General features: G+C 48.4%; 1 protein-coding gene across 12 annotated transcripts in view; it reads left to right on the top strand.

Moving 5' to 3' along the window:
* The window catches only part of Cep250 (centrosomal protein 250), a 46,262-nt gene extending 29,752 nt beyond the window's left edge, over nt 1-16,510 (top strand). For 11 of the 12 annotated variants that reach the window (XM_063248457.1, XM_063248455.1, XM_063248458.1 and 8 more), the window contains 11 exons: nt 1,595-1,733; nt 2,474-2,816; nt 3,571-3,692; nt 4,835-4,955; nt 6,120-6,241; nt 6,693-9,245; nt 12,546-12,641; nt 12,790-12,945; nt 13,405-13,506; nt 14,426-14,488; nt 15,759-16,510. In XM_063248457.1, the coding sequence (XP_063104527.1) occupies nt 1,595-1,733; nt 2,474-2,816; nt 3,571-3,692; nt 4,835-4,955; nt 6,120-6,241; nt 6,693-9,245; nt 12,546-12,641; nt 12,790-12,945; nt 13,405-13,506; nt 14,426-14,488; nt 15,759-16,022 (4,081 nt within the window). In that variant the 3' untranslated portion in view covers nt 16,023-16,510. The remainder of the gene's footprint in view (nt 1-1,594; nt 1,734-2,473; nt 2,817-3,570; nt 3,693-4,834; nt 4,956-6,119; nt 6,242-6,692; nt 9,246-12,545; nt 12,642-12,789; nt 12,946-13,404; nt 13,507-14,425; nt 14,489-15,758) is intronic. The other variant, XM_063248456.1, reaches the window with a different exon arrangement.
* Nucleotides 16,511-25,265: the final 8,755 nt, after the last annotated feature.

Genomic DNA, 25,265 nt, shown 5'->3' with positions numbered 1-25,265 from the left:
ACCTTGAACTTACTATGTAGCCCAGACTGGCCTCAAACGTGCAGCAATCCTCCTGCCTTAACCTCTGAAGTGCTGGGATTGAGGCATGTGCCCATCACACCCTGTAAGAGACCTACTTTGGAAAGTTGTTCCTCAGGGGTTGTATTTAAACTGAACACTAAAGGAAGAAACAGAGCAAAGAGGTGAAAGAGCATTATACAGCAGCAATAAAAGTCATGCTCTTGCTCAAAGGCCCTGAGGTACATGAAAGCTTACAGTGTTTAGTGAGACTCAGGATGTGTTGTAACTGGATTATGGCAAATGAGGCAAAAATGGAAAACTTCATACCACTTACAGTGTTGTGGGTAATGGCAAGGAGATTGTAGATTTTTATAGGAAACCACTGGAGAATTTCAAGGAGGGAAAGGAACTTGATTGATTGATTGATTATAATATTGGTGATTAAACCTAGTGCCTTTGAACAGAGCTATATTCTCAGCTCTTAATTTTCTACTTTGAGACAGTCTCACTAAATTGACTAGCCTTGGCTTGAACTTGCGATTCTCCTGTCTCAGCCTCCCAGAGTACTGGAATTCCAGACATTTCCTATCATGCTGGCACATAATCCAGTTTATGATATATTAGAAGAAATAGCTGGGCATGGTGGTACATGCCTGTAATCCCAGTACTTGGGAGGCTGAGGCAAAAGGATCACTGAGAGAGTTCAAGGCCAGCCTGGACTCAAAGGGGTGACATGGGGACAGTAATGGCTTAAAATATCAGAAGTAAAATAAAAAATTCAAAAAGGGGAGGAGCATGTATTCTCAGTGATACAAGAGTTTGAGAAGGGACAGATTCTTTGGTGATGACCCTCAAGGCAGAAGGACAACTCCAGGGTCTGACACAGGTGGGAACTACTATTGCATCAGGGTCCTTAGTGGGGAGGGAGGAGACAAGGGGTGTAGCAGAGATAGGATGAAGCGATACTACGCAGACATGGATTGGATGTGGGTGGGGCAGAGGGGAGCTCTGCTGGGTGATCCAAGTTTCTGTGTTGGGGCACAGTGTGGACAGGGGTGCCATTCACTGAGCTAGGGAATGTAGTAGGAGGCACAGAAGGAACATGAGATTTGTTATACTGACTTTGAAGTACTTGATAGAGGTATGTGGAGTTTGCCAGAGAACAATAAACACAAGTTGAAATGAAGCACTGTAAGGGCTGGGGATTTAGCTCAGCGGCATAAACGCCTTCCTTGTAAGCAGGCAGTCGTGAGTTCGATCCCTGGTACCGATAAAAAGGAAAAAGACAAAAAAAAAAAAGAAAGAAATGAAGCACTGTATGCCTGAAGTGAGCACTGAGTAGGTGCTCAGTAGGGGCAGGGTTTTTTTTGTTTTGTTTTGATACTGGGAATCGAGCTCAGTACCTTGTGCTTGCCAGGCAGGTGCTTGTGCCACTGAGCTGTATCCCTAGCCCATAGAGGGCAGTTTTATTGTGACACTCTAAACATCATTACTGCTTCTATTTTAATTCTTAATGCTATGATTAGCTCCAATGAAAATGCAGTTTCTCTCTCCCTGAGAGAATTGTCTAACCCTCTCACCCCTTTCCCTCTAGCCTGACTCAGTCACTGGTAGAAAAGGAACAGAGACTCCTTCTTTTGCAAGAAGCTGATTCTGTTCAACAGCAAGAGCTGAGTTCCCTGCGCCAGGACATGCAGGAGGCCCAGGAAGGGCAGAAGGAGCTCAGTGCCCAGGTACCTGCCACTATGGCCCTGAGCCCTCAGCAGTGGAAAGTCAGTCCTGGGCAGGGTTGGGGTTGGGGACCATGACTCAGAGATGAGAATAGGGAACGTGATGGCCTGGAACATGGGGCCCAGGTGGCCTGGTTCATCCAAGAGTGTGTTTGATGTGGTTGGCAAGGTGCTATTGGGGGAATAGAGCATCAACCAGATTAGGCAGGCGGCAGCAAGAAGATTCCAGGGCCTCAGTCTGCTCACAGTGGGCCCTTCAGCCTGGTCCAGAGGAGAGATCAACTGGGCTGGTGTGGGGGGCCACTAGAAATGGATAAGGGCACCAGTCTGCTAGTAGTCCGGAGCTTGCTGCCACTACTACTTCCTAGTTGTGTGAGCATTGGTTTCTTCATCCATAAACATGAGTGATAGTTCTTAGGCACAATGGTAATATGTAACTAGGATCAGGAACACAGTAAGTAAGTATGGTGACAGTCTTAGGCTCATTTCAGGGTTTTAGGACAGAGTTCTAATCAAAGCAGTAAGCTGTCATTTTGCTTGGTAAACCAGGTCAGAACCCATTAGTATGGGCCCAGGTGTCAGAGTAGAGGAATATTCATTTCAGAGCCCTCCCTACTTGCTAGAGAGCTGAGCATATTCAGATGCTCCCACATTGGGACCAGCTTTACAGAGGGGTTGAGTAGGGTCAGGCCTGGGAGGCCTGAGGTTTGGGAAGTCTAAGGAATCCTCTTCCTCCCTGATAGGTGGAATTACTGAGACAGGAGGTTAAGGAAAAGGAGACTGACTTTGTGGCCCAGGAAGCACAGCTGCTGGAGGAGCTAGAGGCCTTGCGGATCACAGAGCAGCAGCTGCGAGCTTCCTTGCGGGTCCAGGAGGCCAAGGCCACCCAACTACAGCTGCGACTGCGCAGCACAGAGAGCCAGCTGGAGGCACTGGCCGCTGAGCAACAGCCTGGAGCCCAGGCCCAGGCCCAGCTGGCCAGCCTGTACTCTGTTCTGCAGCAGGCCCTGGGGTCTGCCTGGGAGAAGAGGCCTGCGCTGATGGGTGGGGGAGACTCTGTCCCCTCCCTCTGGGGCCCTGAGTCAGGTGAGGCAGTCACCCAAGAGCTAAATCCTTTGGGCCTAAGCTAGGCCTCACTTAAGGAGGAAAGGAGGGGAGTGCATTTCCTCCTGCAGTATTGCATCAAGGTTAGGACCACAGGCTTTGGAATTAATTCTAGGTGTGTTTGAAACACGAGGGTTTCAGACCTAAGATCTAAGACTTAGGATAATGAATGGGGTCTTGAGGAACTCTGCAAACTGTAAACCCTGACCACAAGCCGGGTGTGGTGGCTCATGCCTGTAATCCCAGCACTTGGGAGGCTGACGCAGGAGGATTGTTGAGAGTTTGAGACCAGCCTGAGCTACAAAGTGAGCTCAAGGCCAGCCTGAACTGCATAGCGAGACCCTGTCTCAAAAAGACAGAGGAAAAAAAAAAAAAAGAGAGAGAGAGAAACCCTGACCACAGTATAGTTTTGTATAATTTTTACCTTCCACTTGCTAACCCTGTGTCCTTGGGCTAATTTCTCTGAGCTTGATATTTCTCGACTAAATGAGGATGTTAAAAGTACTTACTTCAGGATTTTCTAAGGAGTACATGTAAATAACTCAAATAGTTCATGGGATCATTTATGCCCACCATAGTGCCTGGCACATAGAAAAGCAGAAGGCATGTGATGACTGAATGGCTGCCTTTTGAGGATTGGAGGGACCAGTGGAAAGGCCAAGGAAGGGTATAGGGAAGAAGGGCTGTTTCTTTGCACAGTGGCAAGCAGATGAAGGTTTTCTCCTCATTTCTCCAGACCAAAATGGAGCTAGAAGCCTCTTTAAGAGAGGGCCCCTCCTGACGGCTCTCTCAGCTGAGGCTGTGGCTTCTGCCCTGCACAATCTTCACCAAGACCTGTGGAAGACACAGCAGGCCCGGGTATGTTGTTTGCCCTCCTTTCTTTTTTAAAAACAACCCACCTCTGCCTGAAAAGCCTGGCACACAGATTCATGAAGCTGTTTGAATTGTTTTCTTCTGAGATATCAAGATGGGATGAGTTTCCTTCTATCACTTACTACTAGCTACTGTGACTAAAGCATTCAGCTTTCCTGGACCTTACTCTCACTTTCAGAGGAGGAGGAGGAGAATACTGTCTGACCCACAGGTTTATCTTGAGGATAAATGGGTACTGTTTTGAGAAACTATAACCCCTGAATATAGTCTGGTTTTGTTTTGAATAATTTTTTTCTCAACCATGAATTCGGAAACCCAGCAAGTTGGGGATCACTGAGATTGCTTTTTATGCAGCATTTAAGACCTAAGACTAAAGATCCTACAAATCCCACCTCACTGTGAACCTGTCAGTCAATACAAATCGAGTGCCACCTGAATGCCAGCCACTCTCGCTTGGGGATATGCCCTCCAGAGATTCATACAGTGGGGGACTAAAATGCCTCTTTTCTCCCCCTCCGCAGTACTGGGAATTGAACCCAGGATCTTTGCACTGAGCCACATCCACAGCACTTTTTACTTTTCTTTTTTTTTTCTTTTAGACAGGGTCCCTTTTTACTTTTTGAGAAAGTATCTAAGTCACTAAGGTACTCAGGCTGAGCTGGAAATTTCAGCTTTTCTGTTTCAGTTTCCAAGAGTTCTGGGATTATAAGCATGAGCCATCATACCTGACTCCAAACTATATTCTGGGAGAAAGCAAAACCAATTGAACTGATTGGAGCAGGACCAGATGACAGGCTCTGAAACTGAGGAAGGGGCAGTCATTCTGGCTCAGGGAGGGGCGGAGGGAAGGAAGAAGACCCTGGGACTAAGCTTTGAAGTAGGCATTTGGGAGGGAAGAGGTGTGCCCCGGAACAGCACCATGAGCAGCTGTTTCCAGGCTCAAAGGTTAGAAGGGCTCTGTGGTCCCTTGCGGGAGCTGCACTCGAGTTCAGGGCTAAGAACTGAGCAGTCATCCTGGGAGTGGAGGGATGACAGACCACCCCAGAGGCTGAGAGGGAAGAGCGGGCTTGAGCCTGGCTGGGCCAGCTTTGTGGCGGACGGGGAACTCACCTGCCTTCCTTTCCCAGGATGACCTACAGAATCAGGCTCAGAAGATGGCACAACAGCTAACTGAGGCTGAGGCTGAGAAGACCCAGGTTCACTCAGAGTTGCAGGACCTAAAGAGACAGCTCTTCCAGAGCCAGGAAGGTGAGTCATAGGTGGGTGGGCAGGTTTAAAGGGAGGATAGGCAGGAAGCCTGGGACAGGCAGGAGCAGCCTAGCAGCTACTTTGTGTTGGTTAACCACAACTGTGAGATGGTATTTAAAGTGTCTTGCAGAGGAGATGAGCTCCTTAAGCTATTCTTCTGCTTTACTTAGCCTTTGAGGGCCATCCTGCCAAAAGGAATTTGAGGAAAAATTTGATAAACTGAGATAAGGCTATCGCCAAAAGATAGCTTCCTTTTTCTGTCTCTCTGGGAGATGAAAAAAAAAAACAAAACATAGCACTTGGGAGGCTGAGGCGGACCACCTCAAATTCAAGGCCAGCCTGAACTACATAGTAGACCCTATCAAAATTTTTTTAAAAATGGCTAGGTGTGGTAGTGTCTGTAATCCCAGCACTGTAAATTTGAGATGAGCCTAAACTTCATAGCAAGATCCTGACTAAAAACTAACAAAAACAAAAAAAACCAAGTCTTTCTGTCATTTATCTTTGCTGCTTGTTTTTATCGTTTTGAACTATGTACTCAAGATTAGCCTGGGATAGTGCTTACTTGGGAGGCAGCTAGGAATCTGCACCTTGGCCAGGAGCTGGAAAGAGTGGGGACCACTTGGAAAGGAAAGGAGAGGGAAGGGTCTTAAGGTTCAAGTTTATGCTGTGGGTGAAAAGAGGGAAACTTGGGGAATATCTCTAAGCCTTTTTGAGACTATTTGGTCTCTCTGAGGCCCGGACAATTAGATCTAGATTCTGAGGAATCTTGCAGCAATGAGGGACAGGCAGCAGAGCCACCAGAGTCTCTAAGAACCTCTATAAAATCACATCACCAGGGGATGGGAAGGGACCTCTGATACTGGCTGGCTTAACCTGTCTGAACTCCAGCCTTGAGTGAGAAGGCTGAGGAGAGTTAGTGTAATTAACATGCAGTGCTGGGGCTAGCAGCAGACACAGACATGAGTCTGGAAGCAGCAAGGAGCCTAGGCATACCGGAGCAACTGGCAGATGGGCGATGACTTTGAATGCTGGGAGTAATTCTCTCCCATTGGCCTTCTTCCCTTTTGATTTTCTTTCCCATCCTCCATCTATCTCTACATGTCTTATGTTCTCCTATCCCTTGCCTTGAGCCTGACTCCACTACCTCTGTTCTTCCCAAAGAGAAATCCAAGTGGGAAGAAAAACAGAACTCCCTAGAATCTGAGCTGATGGAAATTCATGAAACCGTGGCATCCTTACAGAGTCACCTTCGGCAAGCAGAGCTTCAAAGAATGGAAGCCCAGGTAACATGGTACTGGTTTGGGGTAAGGTGGGAGAGTAGCCTCAGGAGCCACCGTTTGGGACCCCAGACTCTGGCTTCAAGATCCTCCTTGGCTTGTGGTCACATGCACAAGGTTTAGTTTTTTTGACTATCCCAATGTCTCTCAGAACCATTAAAGTTATAGAAATCCTCCAATTACTCTCTATGATTTGAGATTTGGATTTTTGTCCCTTACCCTGAAGGACTAGAGTCTGGGATTGCTCATTTGTACCAAGCCATTTCCTCTTGGTACAGAGTCCCCAGAGGTGCAGGACACTTTTTTAATAGGATTAGCTTAAGTGGAACATGTCACTTATTTTGCCCAAGTCCCTGCCACAGCTAATGCCACAAAATAAAGAAGCATTAGGCCAATACTGGAGCGAGGCATTGGAGAAGTCACGTTGTCTATGGTGGCTTTGGCTCTTATTTTCCAGAATGAGCGAGAGTTGCTTCAGGCAGCAAAGGAGAACCTGGAAGCCCAGGTGGAGCATTTGCAAGCAAGTGTTACGGAAGCCAGGGCTCAGGCAAGTGCTGCCGGGGTCCTTGAAGAAGATCTGCGAACAGCTCGCTCAGCACTGAAACTGAAAAACGAAGAGGTAGAGAGTGAACGAGAGAGAGCCCAGGCTCTGCAAGAGCAAGGTGAGCTGAAAGTAGCCCAAGGGAAGGCTTTACAGGAGAATTTGGCTCTGCTGGCGCACACGCTATCTGAAAGAGAAGCAGAAGTGAAGACTTTGCAGGGAGAAATCCAGGAACTGGAGAAGCAGCGGGAAATGCAGAAGGCAGCTTTGGAACTGTTGTCTTTGGACCTGAAAAAGAGGAATCAGGAGGTGGATCTGCAGCAAGAACAGATTCAGGAGCTAGAAAAGTGTAGGTCTGTCTTAGAGCACCTGCCCATGGCAGTCCAGGAGCGAGAGCAGAAGCTGACTGTGCAGAAGGAGCAGATCAAAGAGCTGGAAAAGGATCGGGAGACCCAGAGGAATGTCTTGGAACGTCAGCTTCTGGAGCTAGAGGAGAAAGCACAAGTAATTGAATCCCAGAGAGGACAGATTCAGGATCTGAAAAAACAGTTGGTAACTCTAGAATGCCTGGCCCTGGAATTGCAGGAAAGCCATCACAGAGTAGAGAGCCAGCAGAAGGTGATTGAGGAGCTGGAGGGCCAGCGGGAAATGCAGAGGGTGGCTCTGACCCATCTCACACTGGACCTGGAAGAAAAGAGCCAGGAGCTGCAGGCACAAAGCAGCCAGATCCATGAGCTGGAGAGCCACAGCACCCTTCTGACAAGAGAGCTACAGGAAAGGGACCAGGAGGTAAAGTCCCAGCGTCAGCAGATGGAGGAGCTGCAGAGACAGAAAGAGCATCTGATTCAAGACCTCGAGAGAAGGGGTCAGGAGCTCCTGCTGCACAGAGAGAGGATTCAGGTCCTGGAAGACCAGAGGACACGACAGACCAAGATCCTAGAGGAAGACCTGGAACAGATCAAGCAGTCCTTAAGAGAGCGCGGCCGGGAGCTGACCTCTCAGAGGCAGCTGATGCAGGAGCGGACAGAGGAGGGGAAGAGCCCTAGTAAAGCACAGCGCGGGAACCTGGAGCACATGAAGCTGATCCTGAGGGATAAAGAGAAGGAGGTGGAGTGCCAGCAGGAGCACATCCAGGTACTTGAGGAGCAAAAGGACCAGCTGGAGCAGCAGCTCCAGGGCCTGCACAGGAAGGTGGGTGAGACCAATCTGCTCCTGACCCAGAGAGAGCAGGAGATGGTGACTCTGCAGCAGCACCTGCAGGAAGCCAAGGAAGAGGGGGAGCTGAAAGAGCAGTTGCTTCAGAGTCAGCTGGAAGAGGCCCAGGGAGCCCTGGCCCAGAGGAACCAGGAACTTGAGGTCCTGCAACAACAACAACAGCAGGCCCAAGCCCAGGAGAAGGGCGAGAAGGAGAAGGCCAGTGCACTCCAGGCAGCTCTGGAACAGGCCCATGAGATGTTAAAGGAGCACCAAGAGGAGCTGGAGGAACACAGGGAGCACGTGCAAAGGCTCCAGGAAGAGCTCACAGTGGAGAGACGACAGGTACAGGCCCTAGAGGAGGTTTTGGGAGACCTAAGGGCTGAGTCTCAGGAACAAGAGAAGGCTCTGCTGGCTCTTCAGCAGACGTGTGCTGAGCAAGCACAGGAGCATGAGGCAGAAGCAAGGGCCCTAAAGGATAGCTGGCTGCAGACAAAAGCCACACTCAAGGAACAGGACCAAGAGCTGGAGGCTCTGCGGGCAGAAAGGCAGTCCTTCAGGCATCAGGAGTCAGCTCTGCAAGAGGCCCTCAGCAAGGCCCAGGTTGCACTGCAAGAGAAAGAACAGTGCCTTCTTGAGCAAGCAGAGCTCAGCCGTAGACTGGAGGCAGATACTGCCACCTTGCAGGCTGCCCTGGATGCCTGCCAGGCACATGCCCAACAGCTAGATGAGTCCTTGAGGATGCGGGAAGGTGAGATCCAGCAGCAGGATCTCCGACACCAGGAGGATGTGCAACAGCTCCGACAGGCACTTACCCAAAAGGATGAAGAACTGAAGCATCATCAGGAACAGGGGCAGCTGCTGGAGAAGTGTCTGGCCCAGAGGGGCCAAGAGAAGCAGAGTCTGGAGCAAGGAAAAGAAGAGGTGAGGAACCTCCGTGAGAGCCTAAGAGAGCTACAGCTGACTCTAGCTCGAAAGGAAGAAGAGATTTTGGAGCTGAGAGCGGCCCAGCAAAAGAACTCGGAGGCCTCTCCCCGCAGCCGCAAAGCCTCCCCGGTGGAGGAGGAACCATCTCCAAAATTGAGTTGGGACTTGGAGCGACTGCAGGTAGCCCTGAGGCAGACGGAGGCCAGGGAGATTGAGTGGAGGGAGAAGGCCCAAGACTTGGCGCTGTCCCTGGCTCAGAGCAAGGCCAGTGTCCACAGTCTGCAGGAGGTAACCAGGCTGCTGCAATCTTCTGTGTTACAGCGGGACTCAGAACAGCAAAGGCTGCAGGTGAGTCACTCCAGGGGAGTAAGGGCTGGAGACCAATCAGGCTGACCTCAGAGGCTGCCTTTCACTCCAGGCCTTGTGGCACTCAGAGGATGTAAGAAAGCTGATATCATGAGCACCCAACATGAGCAAAGCTCAGCCTATATACAGTGCTGATCAGCAAGCCAACCCTATCTCTACCCTTGGAGCTAGTCTAAGCAACTATGTGCAGACAGTCAGTGCCCAATAGAGAAGCATCAGGTAGATCCATGCATGCTGGAAGGATACCCAGCCTCTCCTGGGGGTGAGTCCCAAAAGCTTCCTGGTAAAAGTGGGGTTGAAGGTTAGATCTGAAGAGACCAGTTAGGAAGTAGCCAAGTACAGTTTGGGGCAGAGCTTTCTGAGGAAGAGGAAGAATAGGGACAGAGAGTGTACAGAGTGTCTGTGTAGGAGACACAGGGTGGCTAGGGCACAGAGGGTAGCTGGAAAGAAAAAACAGGACGACAGAGATCACAGCATTCATAGCTCATAAGTCACCCTAAGACCTCTATCTCTAGCAGGAAAGTTTGGGGTGAGGAAGTGACATGATCAGAGACAGTTTTAAAAGATCACTCAGGCCACCATATGGAGCAGCAGTAGACCGGGGGATGCCAGTCGGGAGAATCTAATAGAAAACCTGAGGAGAGGTGGAAACCGAAGATGGCGTAGATCTGAGCGGTTCATAGTACTCCTAGCTGTTGATTAACTAATAGATGGGAGGAATAAAGAAAGTGCAAACAGTTACAGACAACGTGGAGAGAAGAAAAGCAGGCGGGGAGGGAAAAGGGTAGAATGAAGAGTTCAGTTTGGAAATGGAGCAAGGCACCTGTGGTTATGATCGGGGCAAAAGATCCAGCAGCAGCTTAGGGAAGGGACCTGACGTTGAAGGATAAGACTGGCCAGGGTTAGAAACTTGGGCATCAGCAGCAGTTAGGAATATGTGGCTCTGGTAGGTAGGATATTGAGCACGGATTGGGGTTCGGGATAGGACAATAGGGCATAACATTTAACCTCAGGTCAAGGACCATGCCTTAGTCCTTTGCAACCCCAGCACTGGGCACAGGACCTACATAGAGTAGACAGTCAGGAAAGCCAGGCTGACCACTGCGTGTGGTTTTTCTTTTGCCAAGAAAAACTTAGTCCATTTTTCCAGGCACATCCTGGTCCCTTGGCTGAGCCCACAGAACCCCTGCTATATCCCAGACACAGAACCCCCAAGGGACTTGCCTTCTGGAACCTTACACAGCTCTGCTCTTGTTAAAAGACAGTGTGTAGGGAAGAAATTATGTTTATGGACTGTGGGTTCAAGCTCCTGGGTTGGAGTACAGTTCTGTAGTTTTATTAGCTACATGACCCTGGCTCTGACCCTTGGCACTCTCATTGATTCGATCCAGAATGATAGTTCTTAGGAAGAAAGCAATCAGTGAACTCCTTTCCTCTTCCAGGCCATTGGCACAGGCACAGCAAAAGAAAGGCACGTAACTGGGCAGGAGGGCACTTCTTGGCCGTGCTCTTAAGATACTGAGCAGTGTTCACTTAATAATGAAATCTGGGTCAGGATTACTTTACCCATCTCCCACGCCCATCGCTTAAAGGCATGTTTTTGATCCAGCCCTTCACTGTGGTGCCATCTAAATGCCAGGCACTGTGACCTCACTTTCTACCACCATTCTGAAAAGAAGAACTGCTAACATACTCATTTTGTAGTTGACATGGTAGTCAGAGAGGTTAATTTGTCTGAAAGCATACGCCTGGTAGTTGCCTAAGGCAAGTTAGATCTAATAGTCTGACTCAAGAGCTTGGGGTAGTTTGGTATATTTGGGTGGTGGTGGAAGGCGGGGTACTGGGTACTGAATCCAAAGCCTGTGCTGAGCTACATCCCTAAGCCTGTTTGTTTTGGAGACAGTTCAGGCTGCCTTGAACTCGCTTTGTAGCAGCTGGCCTCGGACTCCCATCCTTCTGCCTCAGGCTTGGTTTTTTGTTTATTTTGTTTTGGTATGAGGAATTGAACTCAGGACTTGGCAGCTTGCCAGGCAAGCACTTATGCCACTGAGCTATAGCCCTGGTCTTGTTTGTTTTTTAAGACAGAGTATCACTATAATTCAGACTGGCCTTGAACTCACTATGTAGCCCAGGCTGGGCTCAAACTCACCATAATTCTCCTGCCCCAACCTCACAAGTGCTGGAATTACAGGCCTGTGCCATCACAGCTAGCTGCTTTTTGTTTGGTTTTGTTTTGCTTTTTATTTGTTTGTTTGTTTTGAGACAGAGTTTCACTATGCAGTTCAAGCTAATTTTGAACCTATTTTGTAGCCCAGGCTGGCCTGAGACTCATGGTTCATGGTGATCCCTCCTATATCAGCCCTGAGTGCTGGGTCACCACACCCAGCCTTTATTTTCTTTTTTATTCCTTTTTTTTTTTTTTTTTTTTTTTTTTGTCTTTTTGAGACAGGGTCTTGCTATGCAGTTCAGGCTGGCCTTGAGCTCACCTTGTAGCCCAGGCTGGGCTCAAACTCACAATGGTCTTCCTACCTATCATTTTCATTTTGGAGACACAGTCTCACTAACTTGCTGAATTGCTCAGGCTAAACTGAAGCTTGTGATCCTCCTGCCTCAGCCTCCCAGAGTGTTGGAAGTTCAGGTGTACACTGGTGCTGAGTTTAGTCTTTTGACCACTCAGTTCATCCTTCCAAGATAGCTTCCGTCACACTGTGAACTTGTTTCCTTCCATCCATCATCCTTCTTGACTATTATTGTTTTAAGAAACAAAGGGTGACTAGCAATAACTAACATTCAATTTCCTTATTCATCTAATGGGATTTAACCCCATGACCTTGACCCTTGTCTCTTAGAGCATGCAACCATTTTGCAAATGAGGAGTTTGGGTTTGGAACTAGCTTTCTGGTTTGGAAGGAGCTTAAATTTTGACCCAAGTCTTATGGCAAGTAAGTGGTGACTGGTGACATAGTGCCCAGCTCAGTGAGACTCGAGTCTTTGCTCTTTCCAGAACACAGCAGAGGCCCAGGGTTGTCTCATGGCCTCAGGTGAGATTAAGGTGGGCTGAAGGCTCAGTGCAGGCTGACCGTGAATCTTGCTCCTTGGGAGGGTCCCTTTCTGCTCTTTTGTCTTATCCATCTGGAAAATCAATGTCCTACACTAGAATAGCTCAGAGGCTACACAAAAACTTAAGATTATACCCTGACTAGGAAATAGTATTTATGAGGTTGAGTGGAGGGGTTGCATCTGTATATGAGGTTAGTGTGACCTGATTTTGTTTCATCCCAGGAGGAGCTGGAGCTCACCAAACAGGCACTGGAGAAGGAACAGCTCCGTAGCCTGTGCCCAACCAGCAGAGCAGGGCAGAGTGCGCAGCCTGGAGAGGTGAGCTGGAAACTAGTAAGCACCAATGACCCCAGGGGGTGCCTCCCTTGGGAATTGGGTCTCCAAATCCTAGACCTGTGCATTGGTCCCTTCGCCTTCCACCTGTTTCCCATCCGTCAGGTGAGATTCTCAGTTCTTCCTCACACAGGTCTCAGAAGTAGAGGTCGAGCCTAATCCTGGGATAGAAGAGAAGCAGCTATGGGGACAAAGGCTAGAACACCTGCAGCAAGCTGTAGCCTGGCTGGAGATTGACCGGAGCAGGCTGCAGCACCACAACATGCAGCTCCGGAGCACCCTGGAGCAGGTCAGTAGTGTCTGCTCCCTCAGCTCCTGCCCCTGCAGTTTGTATCTCCCCTTCTCTTGCAAGCTGCAATTCCAACTGCTGCCTGCTGCTAGCTTGCTTGCTTTCTGCTATACGGGGAATTGAACCCTGGGCAAGTCCTGTACCACTGAGCTACATTCCCAACCCCCACTACCTGTTTCTGAAATAAAATTTGATTGGAATACAGCCATGCATTGTCTGTGATGCTTGCTCACTATGACAGAGAAGCTGAATAGTGATAGAGCTGGAATGGCCCGCAGAGCTTAAAGCTCTATAGAAAAAGTTTGCTGACCCTTGCTCCCAAGACCCACAAGGTGGCCCATCTCCTGTGCTATGCCCTCCCTGTCCCAAGTCTTGCTTCCCTTCACTCCTGACCCTTGGCCCAGCCTGTACATTTGCACTGGCTACACTAAGATGTGTTTGTCACTTGCCTCTTGGCAGGTGGAGCGAGAGCGGAGGAAGCTGAAGAGGGAGTCCATGCGCAGGTCCCAAGCAGGGGCCCTGGAAGTCAGCGAAGCCATGGCCTTGTCACCCACACAGCAGGTAAACCTTTTCTCCCCACCCACACTCCAGCCCACTGTCTTGCACATCCCAGGCCAGCGTTAGACAGTGAGACAGCCACCCCAACCAAGCCAGAGAGGCCCTCCCTTACTGGAGGTCACCCTGCTCAGCACAGCTCAGGCTGGCCTTGTCCTGAGAAGGAGGCCCAAGGGCAGTGAGTGGACTGGAGGCAAGGCTGGCAGCCCCATGTTCTGAGGATCTCCCAGGCCCAAACTCACCCAGGGGCAGGCCTCACCAGGCTCTGGACAGAATCCCTGGCATATAGGTTGTCATGTGTTTGCTGCTCTTAACGTGCCTAGGAGCTTGATCGTGGCTTTGCAGATTTCTCAGACCTTCTTATGGTACTAAATTTGCAAGATTGCAATTCATAGTATTTCCGGGGAACAGAGTTCCTTTTCCAAATAAGGAAGACACCCCTATACTGTCAGCTCTTTCAACTGAGAAATGTTTACCAATAGACCCAGCTATGTAGCCTTGCAGCTTCTGATAACTGAGTATTTCCAGCTCTCCATCCTCTTCCTTTAATGAAGCTTCCCAAGAGCAGGCACCTTGTCTTTCCTCCCCTCTCCATATTCAGCTCACAGTCTAGGGTTGGCACAAAGCAGGTATGTGGCCTTCTTCCATTACATGTAAAAGTACCTCAGAGAACCAGATGCCATCCAGGTCTTCTGGATGTTCAGCATCAGATCTCCACAATGTCACCCATTATGCTGTTGTGGGCCTCCTGGGCCTCTCCTTGCCCTGAGAGCAGGCCCTATAAAGATTCAGTCTGAGTTCAGGCACATATGCCCTGCAGCCTTTGCCCAGACCCCCAGGACTGTGATGAGACAGCTGAAGGATGCTGCAGTGTCCCCTGAGTATGACTGCCCTTTCCAACAAGTTTGGTATTTGTCTTCCTTAGGATGGACGAGGAGAACAGAGGGCCTTCTCAGACACCAAGCATATGGTTGAACTGCAGAAAGAGGTAAGCTCTGTAAGGACTTGTTTTCCAAGCCCCGTTCCCTCCCTTGCACTCAGACTTCAGGCTCTGCTATGTGCTTGACCCTTTGTCCACCTCCTGCGGGGAGAGGGTGAGTACTTCCAGCCTTCAGAGCCCTTCAGTCTCCACAGGAGGCAAGAAGGGCTGCAGTCCCAGCTCTTCCTGGAGTGTAGCTACAGCAGGAGTGGGCAGGAAACATGATCCAGGCTGACCTCCAGATTCCAGCTTAGGAAGGGAAAGGAAGAGGCAGACAGTGTTCTAGGATGGTCTACAGTAAGCAGAACCATCCTGGCCTCCTGTGCCCACAGCTGTACCCTTGAAGGCAGGCCTGTCACCTGCCAGCAGACAGAGAAGTCTACACATTGCTCATGCCAAGTTGCCACGTTAGGGAAACTGTGTCTAGTGCCTTCTTACCTTGCCTTCTCACCTCAAGTATTTCTCTTTCTCAATGCCCAGGAGTAGTAAGAAAGGTGGAATTTTGATTTCTGAGCCTGCTTCAGAAATCGTTAGTCACTATAGGCAGAGCCTGACTCTACCTAGACTCCACTGCTACTTTGAATTCTGTTTAGATCTTACAAAGCTGTTCTAGGCATGGCCCTGACAGGATGAGCAAGAGAGGCCCCGGACATGGGTTTAGGTCAGAGATCTGTACCCTAGGTGCCTGTTGCCTCCCCCTAGTCCTAGACTGACCTTAGGCCCCAGCAGCTTCCTTCCTGCTCATTTCACTATACCCATCTGGAAAATGGGAAGGTTAGTGAGTCTCACCCTGCTGCACATGAGAAACACCTAGGGAGCTTTGACAAGATACTCACACCCAAGCCTCACTCTAATCTTTTTAAGTCAAAGTATTTTTTAAAACCTTGCCAAAGGAGCATGATAGAACTTCCTACAGTGATTAAAATGTTCCATATCATGGCTGAAATAGAGGTTATACATGGATATATATCCATTCTTCAACTCATCAAAACACGCTTAAAACCTGGGCAGTTTACTGCATAAAACTGATCCTTTAATAAAACTGACAGACAGGTTTGTTGTTTTGAAGCTCTCTTGTGTCCCCTGTGGAGCCAGGGTTCTAAATCACTGAATTCTCTTGAGTCCTCAAGGTTCTTTTCCCACCCCACCTCCAACCTGATTCTGAGGTTTGTATATGTGGTAAAGTTCATTCCAAGGTTTGGCAAGAGCCATGGGAGCAAATTGCTGGGACAGCTTTGGGACATCGACTGCTCTTTGTCTTGTTTTACCTGCCCCACAGGTGGCCCTGCTGCGGGCCCAGCTGGCCTTGGAGCGAAAGCAGAGGCAAGACTACATTGCTCGCTCAGTGCAGACCAGCCGGGAGCTAGCAGGCCTGCACCACAGCCTGTCCCACTCCCTGCTCAAGGTGGCCCAGGCCCCCGAGGCCACTGTCCTTGAGGCTGAGACTCGAAAATTGGATGAGTCCCTGACTCAAAGTCTGACATCCCCAGGACCAATCCTGCTGCACCGCAGCCCCAGCACCACCCAAGCTACGCCCAGGTAGCAGCTACAGCCAGCCAGCTACAGGCTGGCAGGATCCAGGCAAGCCTGCTACCACACAGAGAAATGCATGACTAGAGAGGAGGTCGTGGCCCCTCCACACAGTGACAGGTTTGTCAAAGGAAAGGTCCAGCTCAATTAGCCTACCTGGGCTCCCAGATCAGCTGGCATTCCCAAGAAGAGGACAGAAACCTGCACGACAGGAGAGGGCCCCAGCTCACGTGAGAATGAGGCGCATCACATCACATCATCAAGGAGCACCTAGCACTGGCCAAGGGTGGCTATTGTGCCACAGCCTGATGAAACCCTGCAGTCTGTACTAGGGTGGGAGGCTTCAGCGACCCCAACAGTATGTGAATGTCCTCATCCAAGCTGTTAGCACCTGATGAAATAGATGCCGAGAAATTCATTGCCATCCTGTTGGGAATTTATTGTCCCAGCTCATCTTCCTCATGTCCCCCCTTCAACAATAAACCCAGGCTTTTTGTATTAGTCCTCTGCCATTGTCTTGTTTTGCTAGTGGGCTGCACATCAAGGGGATTAAAAAGGAATTTGCCGATTCCCATCAGGTGACATGAACTTACTAACATGTCATGCTCTCTGATCAGAGGTTTCACAGACAAGACAAAGTTCCTGTCCACAAAAAGCATGAAGTCCACTTGATAAGAGCAGACTAACAAGCCAGGTATGGCAGTGCACACTTAGCTTGGAAGGCTAAGGTGGGAGAATCACTGTGAGTTTGAGGCTGGCCTGGCCTACATAGTGATTTTAAGACCAGCCTGCAATGTATAGTGAGATTTCATCTCAAAAAACCAGAAGAAGAAAAACAGACACACTCATTAACAAATCAGAGACAAGTTGGGCATGGTGGCACATTCCTCTAATGCCAGCATTTGGGAGGCTGAGGCAAGAGGATTGCTGTTAGTTTGAGGCCAGCCTGGACTGCATAGTGAGTTCAAGACCAGTGTAAACTACATAGTGAGACCCTGTCTCCAAAAAAGCAAGTCAGGCCCAGAGATACAGCTCAGTGGCACAAGCACCTGCCTGGTAAATATAAGGTCCTGAGTTCAATTCCCAGCACCAAAAAAAAAGTCAGATGGTTCTGTGTACTGACTAGTGCTGTGGCAAGCCCACACACTAAGGAAAGGATACATGAATAGACCCTTGAAGGATGGGAGGAGTTGGGGGGTGCTGCTGGTGAGATGTCTGGCTGTGGCAGTGGGTGGGGGTCACAGCTGGGGCACAGACTATGAAGGCCTCTAGCTCACTGACATGTGGAACCACCAAACGTTCTTGACTTAAATTCTAAGTCCCCCTTTTAGGTTTTTCTTCTCTTTTTGCAAAAAAAGTTGTAAGTCCCCGAAACACTGAGTTCATCTTTGGCTTAGGTAGAAGCTCTCTCTAGCCCTATTCCCCTTGACTCATCTTTGTCTGTGCAGATGTCCTCAAGATGTCCCTTCCTCAGTGTATCAGCTATGATTGTATGAAGCCAGTCAGGAGGATGAGCTGTGACAGAATTGTCACAGGCTGGCCCTGGTGGACAGTGGACTGAGACCTAAGGCCTAAGACCCTTGTTGCAAAACTTTAAAGCCTAAGAAAACAGATCTGCCTTCCTATCTCATTGGAACTCAGTCCTCATGCACCCTAGGCAAGCTCTCTGCCCTAAGCTACACCCCTAGACCCTGGCAGGCTCTCTTGCCAGTGTTACTATGGTGGGACGAAGGCCCCGCTCCAGTTCTTTCAGCGAGCTGCCTATGATTTGTGCCTCTGAGCCACAAGCACACCACGTGCAGCCCAAAAACCTTTGCTCTCTGCTTCCCGACATGGGACTACCAACACCTAGAGGGCAATAAAGCTGCCTGGCACCAGTGTAACACCAGAGGAGAAGCTGGTGGTGCTGGCTGCAGGGGATGAAGACTGCACCATCACAGGCTTCAGGGTGACAGCAAGATCAGCTTTACCCCGAGAAGCCAAGAGCTGCCTGCTCCAGACCTGGGGCTCTTCCAGTCTTTAGCCCAGTGTTATCTACGGCAGGTCGGGAGGCATCAGGATACCAGCAGTGGGTGGATGCTTTCATCCAGGCTGTGAACACTGGGTGCACTGAGTGCACAGAGATCAGGAAGGCACTGAGGCTCACAGCCTAGCGCAGCTACTCATCTCGTCCTCTCACCTCCCCTGAACACAGCGTGGTGCCTGTGGACGGTTAACCCATGTTCCAAATACAGGAGATTCCTCAGTTCCCACCTCAGCACGGGACTGGCCTAGGCTGGTGTGAGGATCTGGCTGTGGCCTGGAATCAGATGAAGAAGTCCTTGCTCGCTCAGCTGGAATTTAGGTTGTGGGTCTGGTGCCTAGAGAAAAGCACACTGAGTACTGATCACTCACCCTGAAGCCCCAGTACCCTGGAGGTGCTGGACTCCATTAGAGAGGAAACCAAGCAGAGGGAAGGGGAAAGAGAAGATGCAGCCCAGAACTCAGGACTGAGCCTCCACAAGCTCTGGAGACAGGGTGGCCGGGTCCAGCAGGACAAGGTCTACCTGAAGTGCTCAAGAAACTAGTGGGACTCTCAGGTGGTGGAGGCAGGGCTTCACAGCTGTGGAGCCAACTGTTTTCACAGCTGCAGGGCTGGGGCCTGCAGCAGGGCTGCCAGGAGTGTCTGCGTGGGTGGGGCGGTAACCCATGGGCAAGAGAAGTCCTCTTGTTAGTTTGGGATTGGGACAGATGACATTTTCTGCCATAAAACTTCATGTCTGCCTCCTCGTGAGCCACCCTGAAGCATAGTGACAAAGGTGCTGTGGGCAGGGGTGGGGACGAGGAAGCAGGGGCTGCCCATGTGTTCCCAGTAGTGAACCACTGTTGCAGAATTTCAAAGAAACTGGAGGGACCAGGAGGGATTTTTCAGGAAGACTTGACTTTACTGGTGCACAGTCTCAGCCACTAGAAATGCTCAAAACTAAGCAGGGTCCCAGATCAACGAGAAGTCCCCTTTTATGCAATTTATGACATCAAACAAAACCCAGGTTAGTTATTCAGCCCAGCAGCTAACTCTGTCTGTGCACCTCAGATGTTAGGACACTGTGAAGCTTGTTTATAACCCACTTTATTAGTTTTATCCTTGCTGGTACCCCATCTTGTTCCTCTAAGGGAGGCTATTCTCATGAGACAACTGCCTGATGCGTGTCCCTTGTCAGTGAGAAGAGCACAGAACCTGGTCTCTATTCAGACGCTAAGTCTCTATTCCTGAGGGAGGGGCTGACCAGGAGTTGCTGGCCTGAGCTGGGAAGATTTTACAGAGGGACAGAAAGTTTAGGTATCTCTCCGAGTTCTGTTTTAATGCCTCATAACCTAGAGTACAGAGGTAGAGGCTCAATTCTTCCTACCACACTTAGAAAGCAGGCAGAAGAGGAGGAATGACAAAAACACACGGGCTCAAGGCTGAGGACCCTTGCATTGCCTCTGCCTTCCCCGACCAGATGCTGATGGAGGTGAAGATGTGAGGTGAGGCCCCCCTGGACCGGGCTCTCACCCTGCTCATTTCCATCAGGAGCCCAGTCACGGACGAGGCCTCTTTTTTTTCTTAGGCTTTTGCTGCTAATGCCACCTGCACTTTAGATACCTTTGTAGGGCCTTAAGTTTGGTTCAGCAGGGAGGCTTGAAGGTAAGATGTGGGCCAGGACTCAGAGGAGAGATGTCTGCAGGGCCATCTGAGATGTGTCTATCTGAGAGTTTGTAGGTGTGCTTTACTCCCAGGATGTAGCTATTTGTTTGGAGGCTAGAAAGGGACAAGAATTATTGTCCAAATTTGGCTCATTCTTTATCAGATTTTGTTGGTACTTTTTTGTTTGTTTGCTTGTCTTTTTGAGACAGGGTCTCCCTATGCAGTTCAGGATGGGCTTGAGCTCACTTTGTAGCCCAGGATGATCTTGAATTTGTAGTGATCCTCCTGCCTCAGCCTCAAAAGTGCTAGGATTGCAGGCATGCAGCACCATGCCCAGATACATTTTAGATCACATTTATTATAGAGAATTTGTACCTATACATGATTTCCTTGTTTTTCCCCATTGGCCTACCCTCCCTTCAACCCCTCACCCTCCCCATTTACAAAGGCTTTGTTTTAATATTTTTCTTCTTTTCTCATTTATTTTTAACTTTTCCCTTCTTTCATTTCCCACTCCCCTCATCCTTGTTCCCCTCCCCATTTGAACATTTTCTTCCTATTTCACAATACCTACTATACATTTTGGTTCTCATTTACATTTTCAGTTTCTCACACTAGAGAAACAATGTGGTATTTACATGTGTGTGCCTGATTTATTTCACTTATGAGTATGGTCTCAAGGTGCATCCATTGTCCTAGAAATGTCTCTAGTGAAATTTGGTTCTTTCTTAATTACTACTACTTGTTGCAGGGGGGAACAGAGAAGACTTTTGTTCAGCACCAGGCTGATTATCCGCACGCTGCACTAAGTTGGTTTCCTGTCAAGGCATCTCCTATACCTCCCTCCGCCTGTCCCAGCCCTCAGGTCAGATCCCAGAGGCTGAGTAGTCTCATGCTCCTGACTGACCTGCAGCCTAGTTTGGGCCTCGTCACCAGGTCACATTGTGAGTGCCTGCGCTTAGGCTTTGCTGTAAGACAGCCTTCGCCTAGCACTCAGCCAGGGCCCAGACGCTGAGAGAGGGCTTGGTAGTCAAGTGGAAAGGCAATGACAAGAATGGCAAAGGGTGAGAAGCCGGGCCGAGGCCATAATGCATCTCCCTGGGAAGGGCATCGTCTATTCCCAGCCAGGGTGGGGAAAAACAACTCTTAATCTTGTTTGAGGAAAGAATCCATGAGAAAACATTGTAACATGGTTAAAAGTTCCATTCATTTCAACTGTTTTTTTGTGATAGATTTTCTTGCTTGTTTAAAATGAAACAATTGCACGCATAGGTCCCCTGCCCAAACACACACCCTTAACTGCATATGCCACCAATAAACTGTTTTCCTTTCTCTTTAACTGTCTTTGTGGACTTAAGCATGTTGCTCTTTTTGACACTCAGCTTGCTAAAATTTGATGTCTGGTTTTCCTCATACTTTTCTTGTCCAGACCAAGAAGTTACAGTGGAAAAAAGTACTTAGAAGACAAAATCTAGTTTCGGTGTTGATCATTGGGGGTTATGGCTATGCATGGGTACCAAATCTATTTAGTAAGGGAGAAAAATGTATTTTGAAAACCAAGTTCAAGGTAGTAATAATTACATAACAATGTGAGTGTGCATAATGTCACTGAATTGCACATCTTAAAATTGTTATAATGAATATAATAATAGTAAATCTCACGTATATTTTACCGCAGTAAAACATTTAAAACTGGCTTCAACTTCCAGCATCAAAAACAATTAATTTAACGTCACAGAGTCTTTATTGTCCAATTTTTATCTGGCTCCTAAATATTATCACTATATAGTTTAAAAAAGAATAGCACTACGTTAAATAATATACCACGTGAAGTTTTAACATTTTTTATAGTTCTTTTTGTTTATAGAAAATATCTTACTGAGGAGTTCACCCAGGGTACAGAGCTGCAAAGGAACTTGAAACAGTTCTTTTTATGGCATTATATTATCAATTTGATATTCAAGTTCACTTGGTTTGTTTTCAATTATACACCATTTTCCATTAATCTTACATTTTGATACGACTATAGAATGAGAGACATGTTAATACATTTGCTGTAAAGACTCAGTAATACAGTGCAGCCCTTTAATGGCACCCCGCAGGAATCCCGCAGCAGAGCTGTCTCTGTGGGGTTCACCTGAAATCTGTTCCTCTCTGACACTCCAAGCTCCCTTTGGTTACCTGTCTGCTTTTGGGGCCTGCAGTGCAACCTCCCTCTTCTCAACTCTAGACAACAAACTTCCTCTTATTCTGCAGTTTAGAGATGACCTTGTTCTCTTTTGGGAAATCCTACATGACGCCCTTAAGTGAATATTTATCATCCCAGTAATGAGACCACCTTTCCAGCTGATCTGTCCCAAAACAAACCAAGGGTACCTGGGAGACAGGATAAGACATGGCCATGAGGTAGTAGGCTGGATCCTGCCTTGCTCTCATAAACATCTGTCACTCCTTCAGCATACATCACTCAACACCCGAGGTGTAGGCTTCCTCTTGGGACAGGGAGGATGAGGGAGCTCACCATCACCTGGAGTGACACTGGAAGCTGGAAAAAAGACAGACAGCTAGCAGCTCCTCATCACACTGAGGAGGAGACTGTCTCTCCAGGAGACAAGAAAAGGACATTCCAGATACGATGTATGAAGAGGCATAGCTGGCTGTGGAGGTCCATCCCTGTAATCCCAGCACTCAGAGACGGGAGGATCACTTTGAGTTCAAGGTCAGCCTAGGCTACGTAGTGAGTTCACAGCCAATCTGAACTACATAGTGAAACCTTGTCTCAAAAAATAAAAGTACCAATAAAATTTAAGGAAAATAAAAGCATGACACCAAGTGATCTGGCCCCTCATCTGTCTCCCAGGCACCAGGCCCCCAGTCTAGATGCCCCCACCCACAGCCTCATGCAGTTTTAGATGAACCTTTTTGGGAGCTGAATCTAGAATTTTGATTGATTTGTAGTACAGTGCTGGAGTAAAGGTGGGTGATTGCTGGGTCAGTCCCTGACTGGATTGCACCTCCAAATCCCAGCAATCTGGGCAAGATAAAAGGGGCAGAAAGAGGCTTCTTTTGCCCTTTTGCTCTTGTTGCTTTTGCTGTCTTCTGCCATCATGAACCGTTGCCCCTCTTCTGCCTCAGGCCAGCTGATGTGGACTGAAACCTGTATAAACTGTGAGCTAACTAAACTTTCCTTCTTTAACTTTGGGGGTATTTTGTCTCAACAAGAGAAAGTAACTAAGACATGCACTGACCAGTCATAATAGCAGAGCATCAGAGGGGACAGCTTGTGGCTCCTGCAGGGATTCAGCAATCCTTTGGAAGTGGCTATCAAATCAGCCAGACTGGACAGGTATATGGGGGGAGGCAGAGCACTTGTGGTCCTCAGGCAAGCAGCCGTACCCTCCAAAAGAGTTCGGGATCAATGACAGGTCCTTGAGTGTATCCCGTTCCCGATATGGAGAGTGCACTGGCTGACCTCTGGCTCACTGGACGCAATGGAAGTATACAGCGAGCTGCAAGGCCCGTTTCCAGTAGTGAATCCTCATCTCTGACCTGGCAGTGATGGCCCTCACAGACAGCAAATTGGCTCTTCCACCTCACACAGGGAAAAAAGAGGGCCTGGGGCACCGATATCCCCTCATTGTGGGGGCCTTATCCTTCCCCCCACCCGCCACATCACACCTCCCACCACTTTACTTGTGGCCTCCCTTTCCACCTGCTCTACCCTGAAGATGGAGGCCCAGGCATGAGTGAGAGGCTGAAAGGGAGGGTTGATACTACTTCACGCTCAGTGAGGGCATCCCTGCCAGCCCAGGTGTATCAAGGGCCTCAGCCCAGAGACCATATTGTGACTTACGGTCTCCTCCTTCGTTTTGGCATTCAGACCAGAGCCAGAAGACAAGGAAGACTATTAATAAAGCATCAGGGGGACATGTGAGACAGGACTTAAAGGAGAACAAGCTTTCCCAGCTAGAACTGCCCCTGCTCCATGACTGTAATTCATTGTTCTAAGGTTTGCAAGTATGTGCCTGTAAACAGGGTGTATGATATCCCCAGACCTGCCAGGAATATAGACAGGGATAAGAACCATATCCTGTAAACACTGTGAGCAGAGTTCTGTGACATTCTAAAATTTGTCTTCTTGTACTTTCATGCAAACTTACTTGCCTGCCTACAAGTTCCAAACTAAAGACTACACCCCCTCTAACAGCATATAAAATTAAAACCTTTCCTTTGTTCTAACACCCAGCACTTTGTTTTTGTTTTTAAATTTAAGGCCAAAATTTATTCAATATCTGAAAAACAATTCCTAAAAGATTTACTTTTTCAGAAAACAAGTTATACAATGTATTGCATGTATTGTGTTAAAAGGTGCATTAGACCCAAATAAAAAAAACCATGAAACGATTCACCATTCTTCAACAATTTGAGCAAAGATAAAAATGCCTAAGGAACAACATGGATGACTTGCAAAGGATGAGTTCTTTAAGCACTGTTAACAACAGCAACAAAAAAGAGCACAAAGGACAAGTGTGTTCAGTTATATACACTGCATTGGATCTTTGGCATGAGGAATCAGAGCATTTTGTCATATAGCATTAACACACATTATAAAAGTGCATAGTGTTAAAGGAATAGAGAGCCACCAGCATTCAAAAGCAGCTTTGTCAATGAAGCAATTAAACACTCTACATCTTGTCTCTCTGTTGTCCATCACTGAATACACTGGTAGCAACTTTGAAAGGAAAAAAAGGAGCTGTAATCCCTTTTATTTCCTCTGTTTAAAAATCAAACAAAACAAACATCAACTCTTTTATACATTAATATCTTCAAAGAACATCATTTGTACAAGAGAAAGACTAGAAATAGAAATGGATCGACAGAGATCCAAACATGAATGACAGTGCCTCTGTGACACTGCTCTTCAGTGGTACTCAGGAAGAACCAGTTCATAAAATTGCCAAATTCTTCACTAGATTCTTGAGGAAATCATGAAGATAACTCAGTGATAGAGCAAGACTCTTCTCACTGACACCCAGCACTTTGGATGCAAGTTCAGCTGGATCAATGTGCATCTAAAATCCTGGAAATAGATTCTCCTTTTCCCCTTTGGTCTCTTGGATCTCTTGGATTCTACAAAACTCCTGGCAAAGGGACCAGAGATGACAGATTTGCAGGCTTATTTGCCTGCAGGCCCAAGAGGGCCACAGCTTTGGGAGTCCTGTGACCTCCAGCACCACCAGGTGAGACTGCAGCTCAGACAGCATATCAGCCCTCCCACAGTTTAGAGACCTCGTCCCTGTCAGCACAAATGAAACCTGAGGGAATTCAGGATGATTCTGGAATGACAGTTCACTACAGGCCCGAGCAAAAAAACTCATTCCATGAAGATGGAAGGAGAGGGCAGGGGATTTAGCTCAGCAGCATGAGCACCTGCCTGCCAAGTGCAAGGTAATGAGTTGGAACCCCAGTACCAAATCAATCAATCAATAAATAAACAAACAAAATGGAAGGACAGCCTGATCACCTCCCAGGGTGTAGTGGGTGTAGTGTGACATGGATTGGGTCAAATGAAGCCTACAACCCCAAGTG

Source organism: Cavia porcellus, unplaced genomic scaffold (assembly GCF_034190915.1).
Source record: "Cavia porcellus strain 051 isolate PalLab524CR breed Dunkin Hartley unplaced genomic scaffold, mCavPor4.1 scaffold_5, whole genome shotgun sequence".
NCBI lineage: Eukaryota > Metazoa > Chordata > Mammalia > Rodentia > Caviidae > Cavia > Cavia porcellus.
This window is presented reverse-complemented; position numbering and strand designations above follow the sequence as displayed.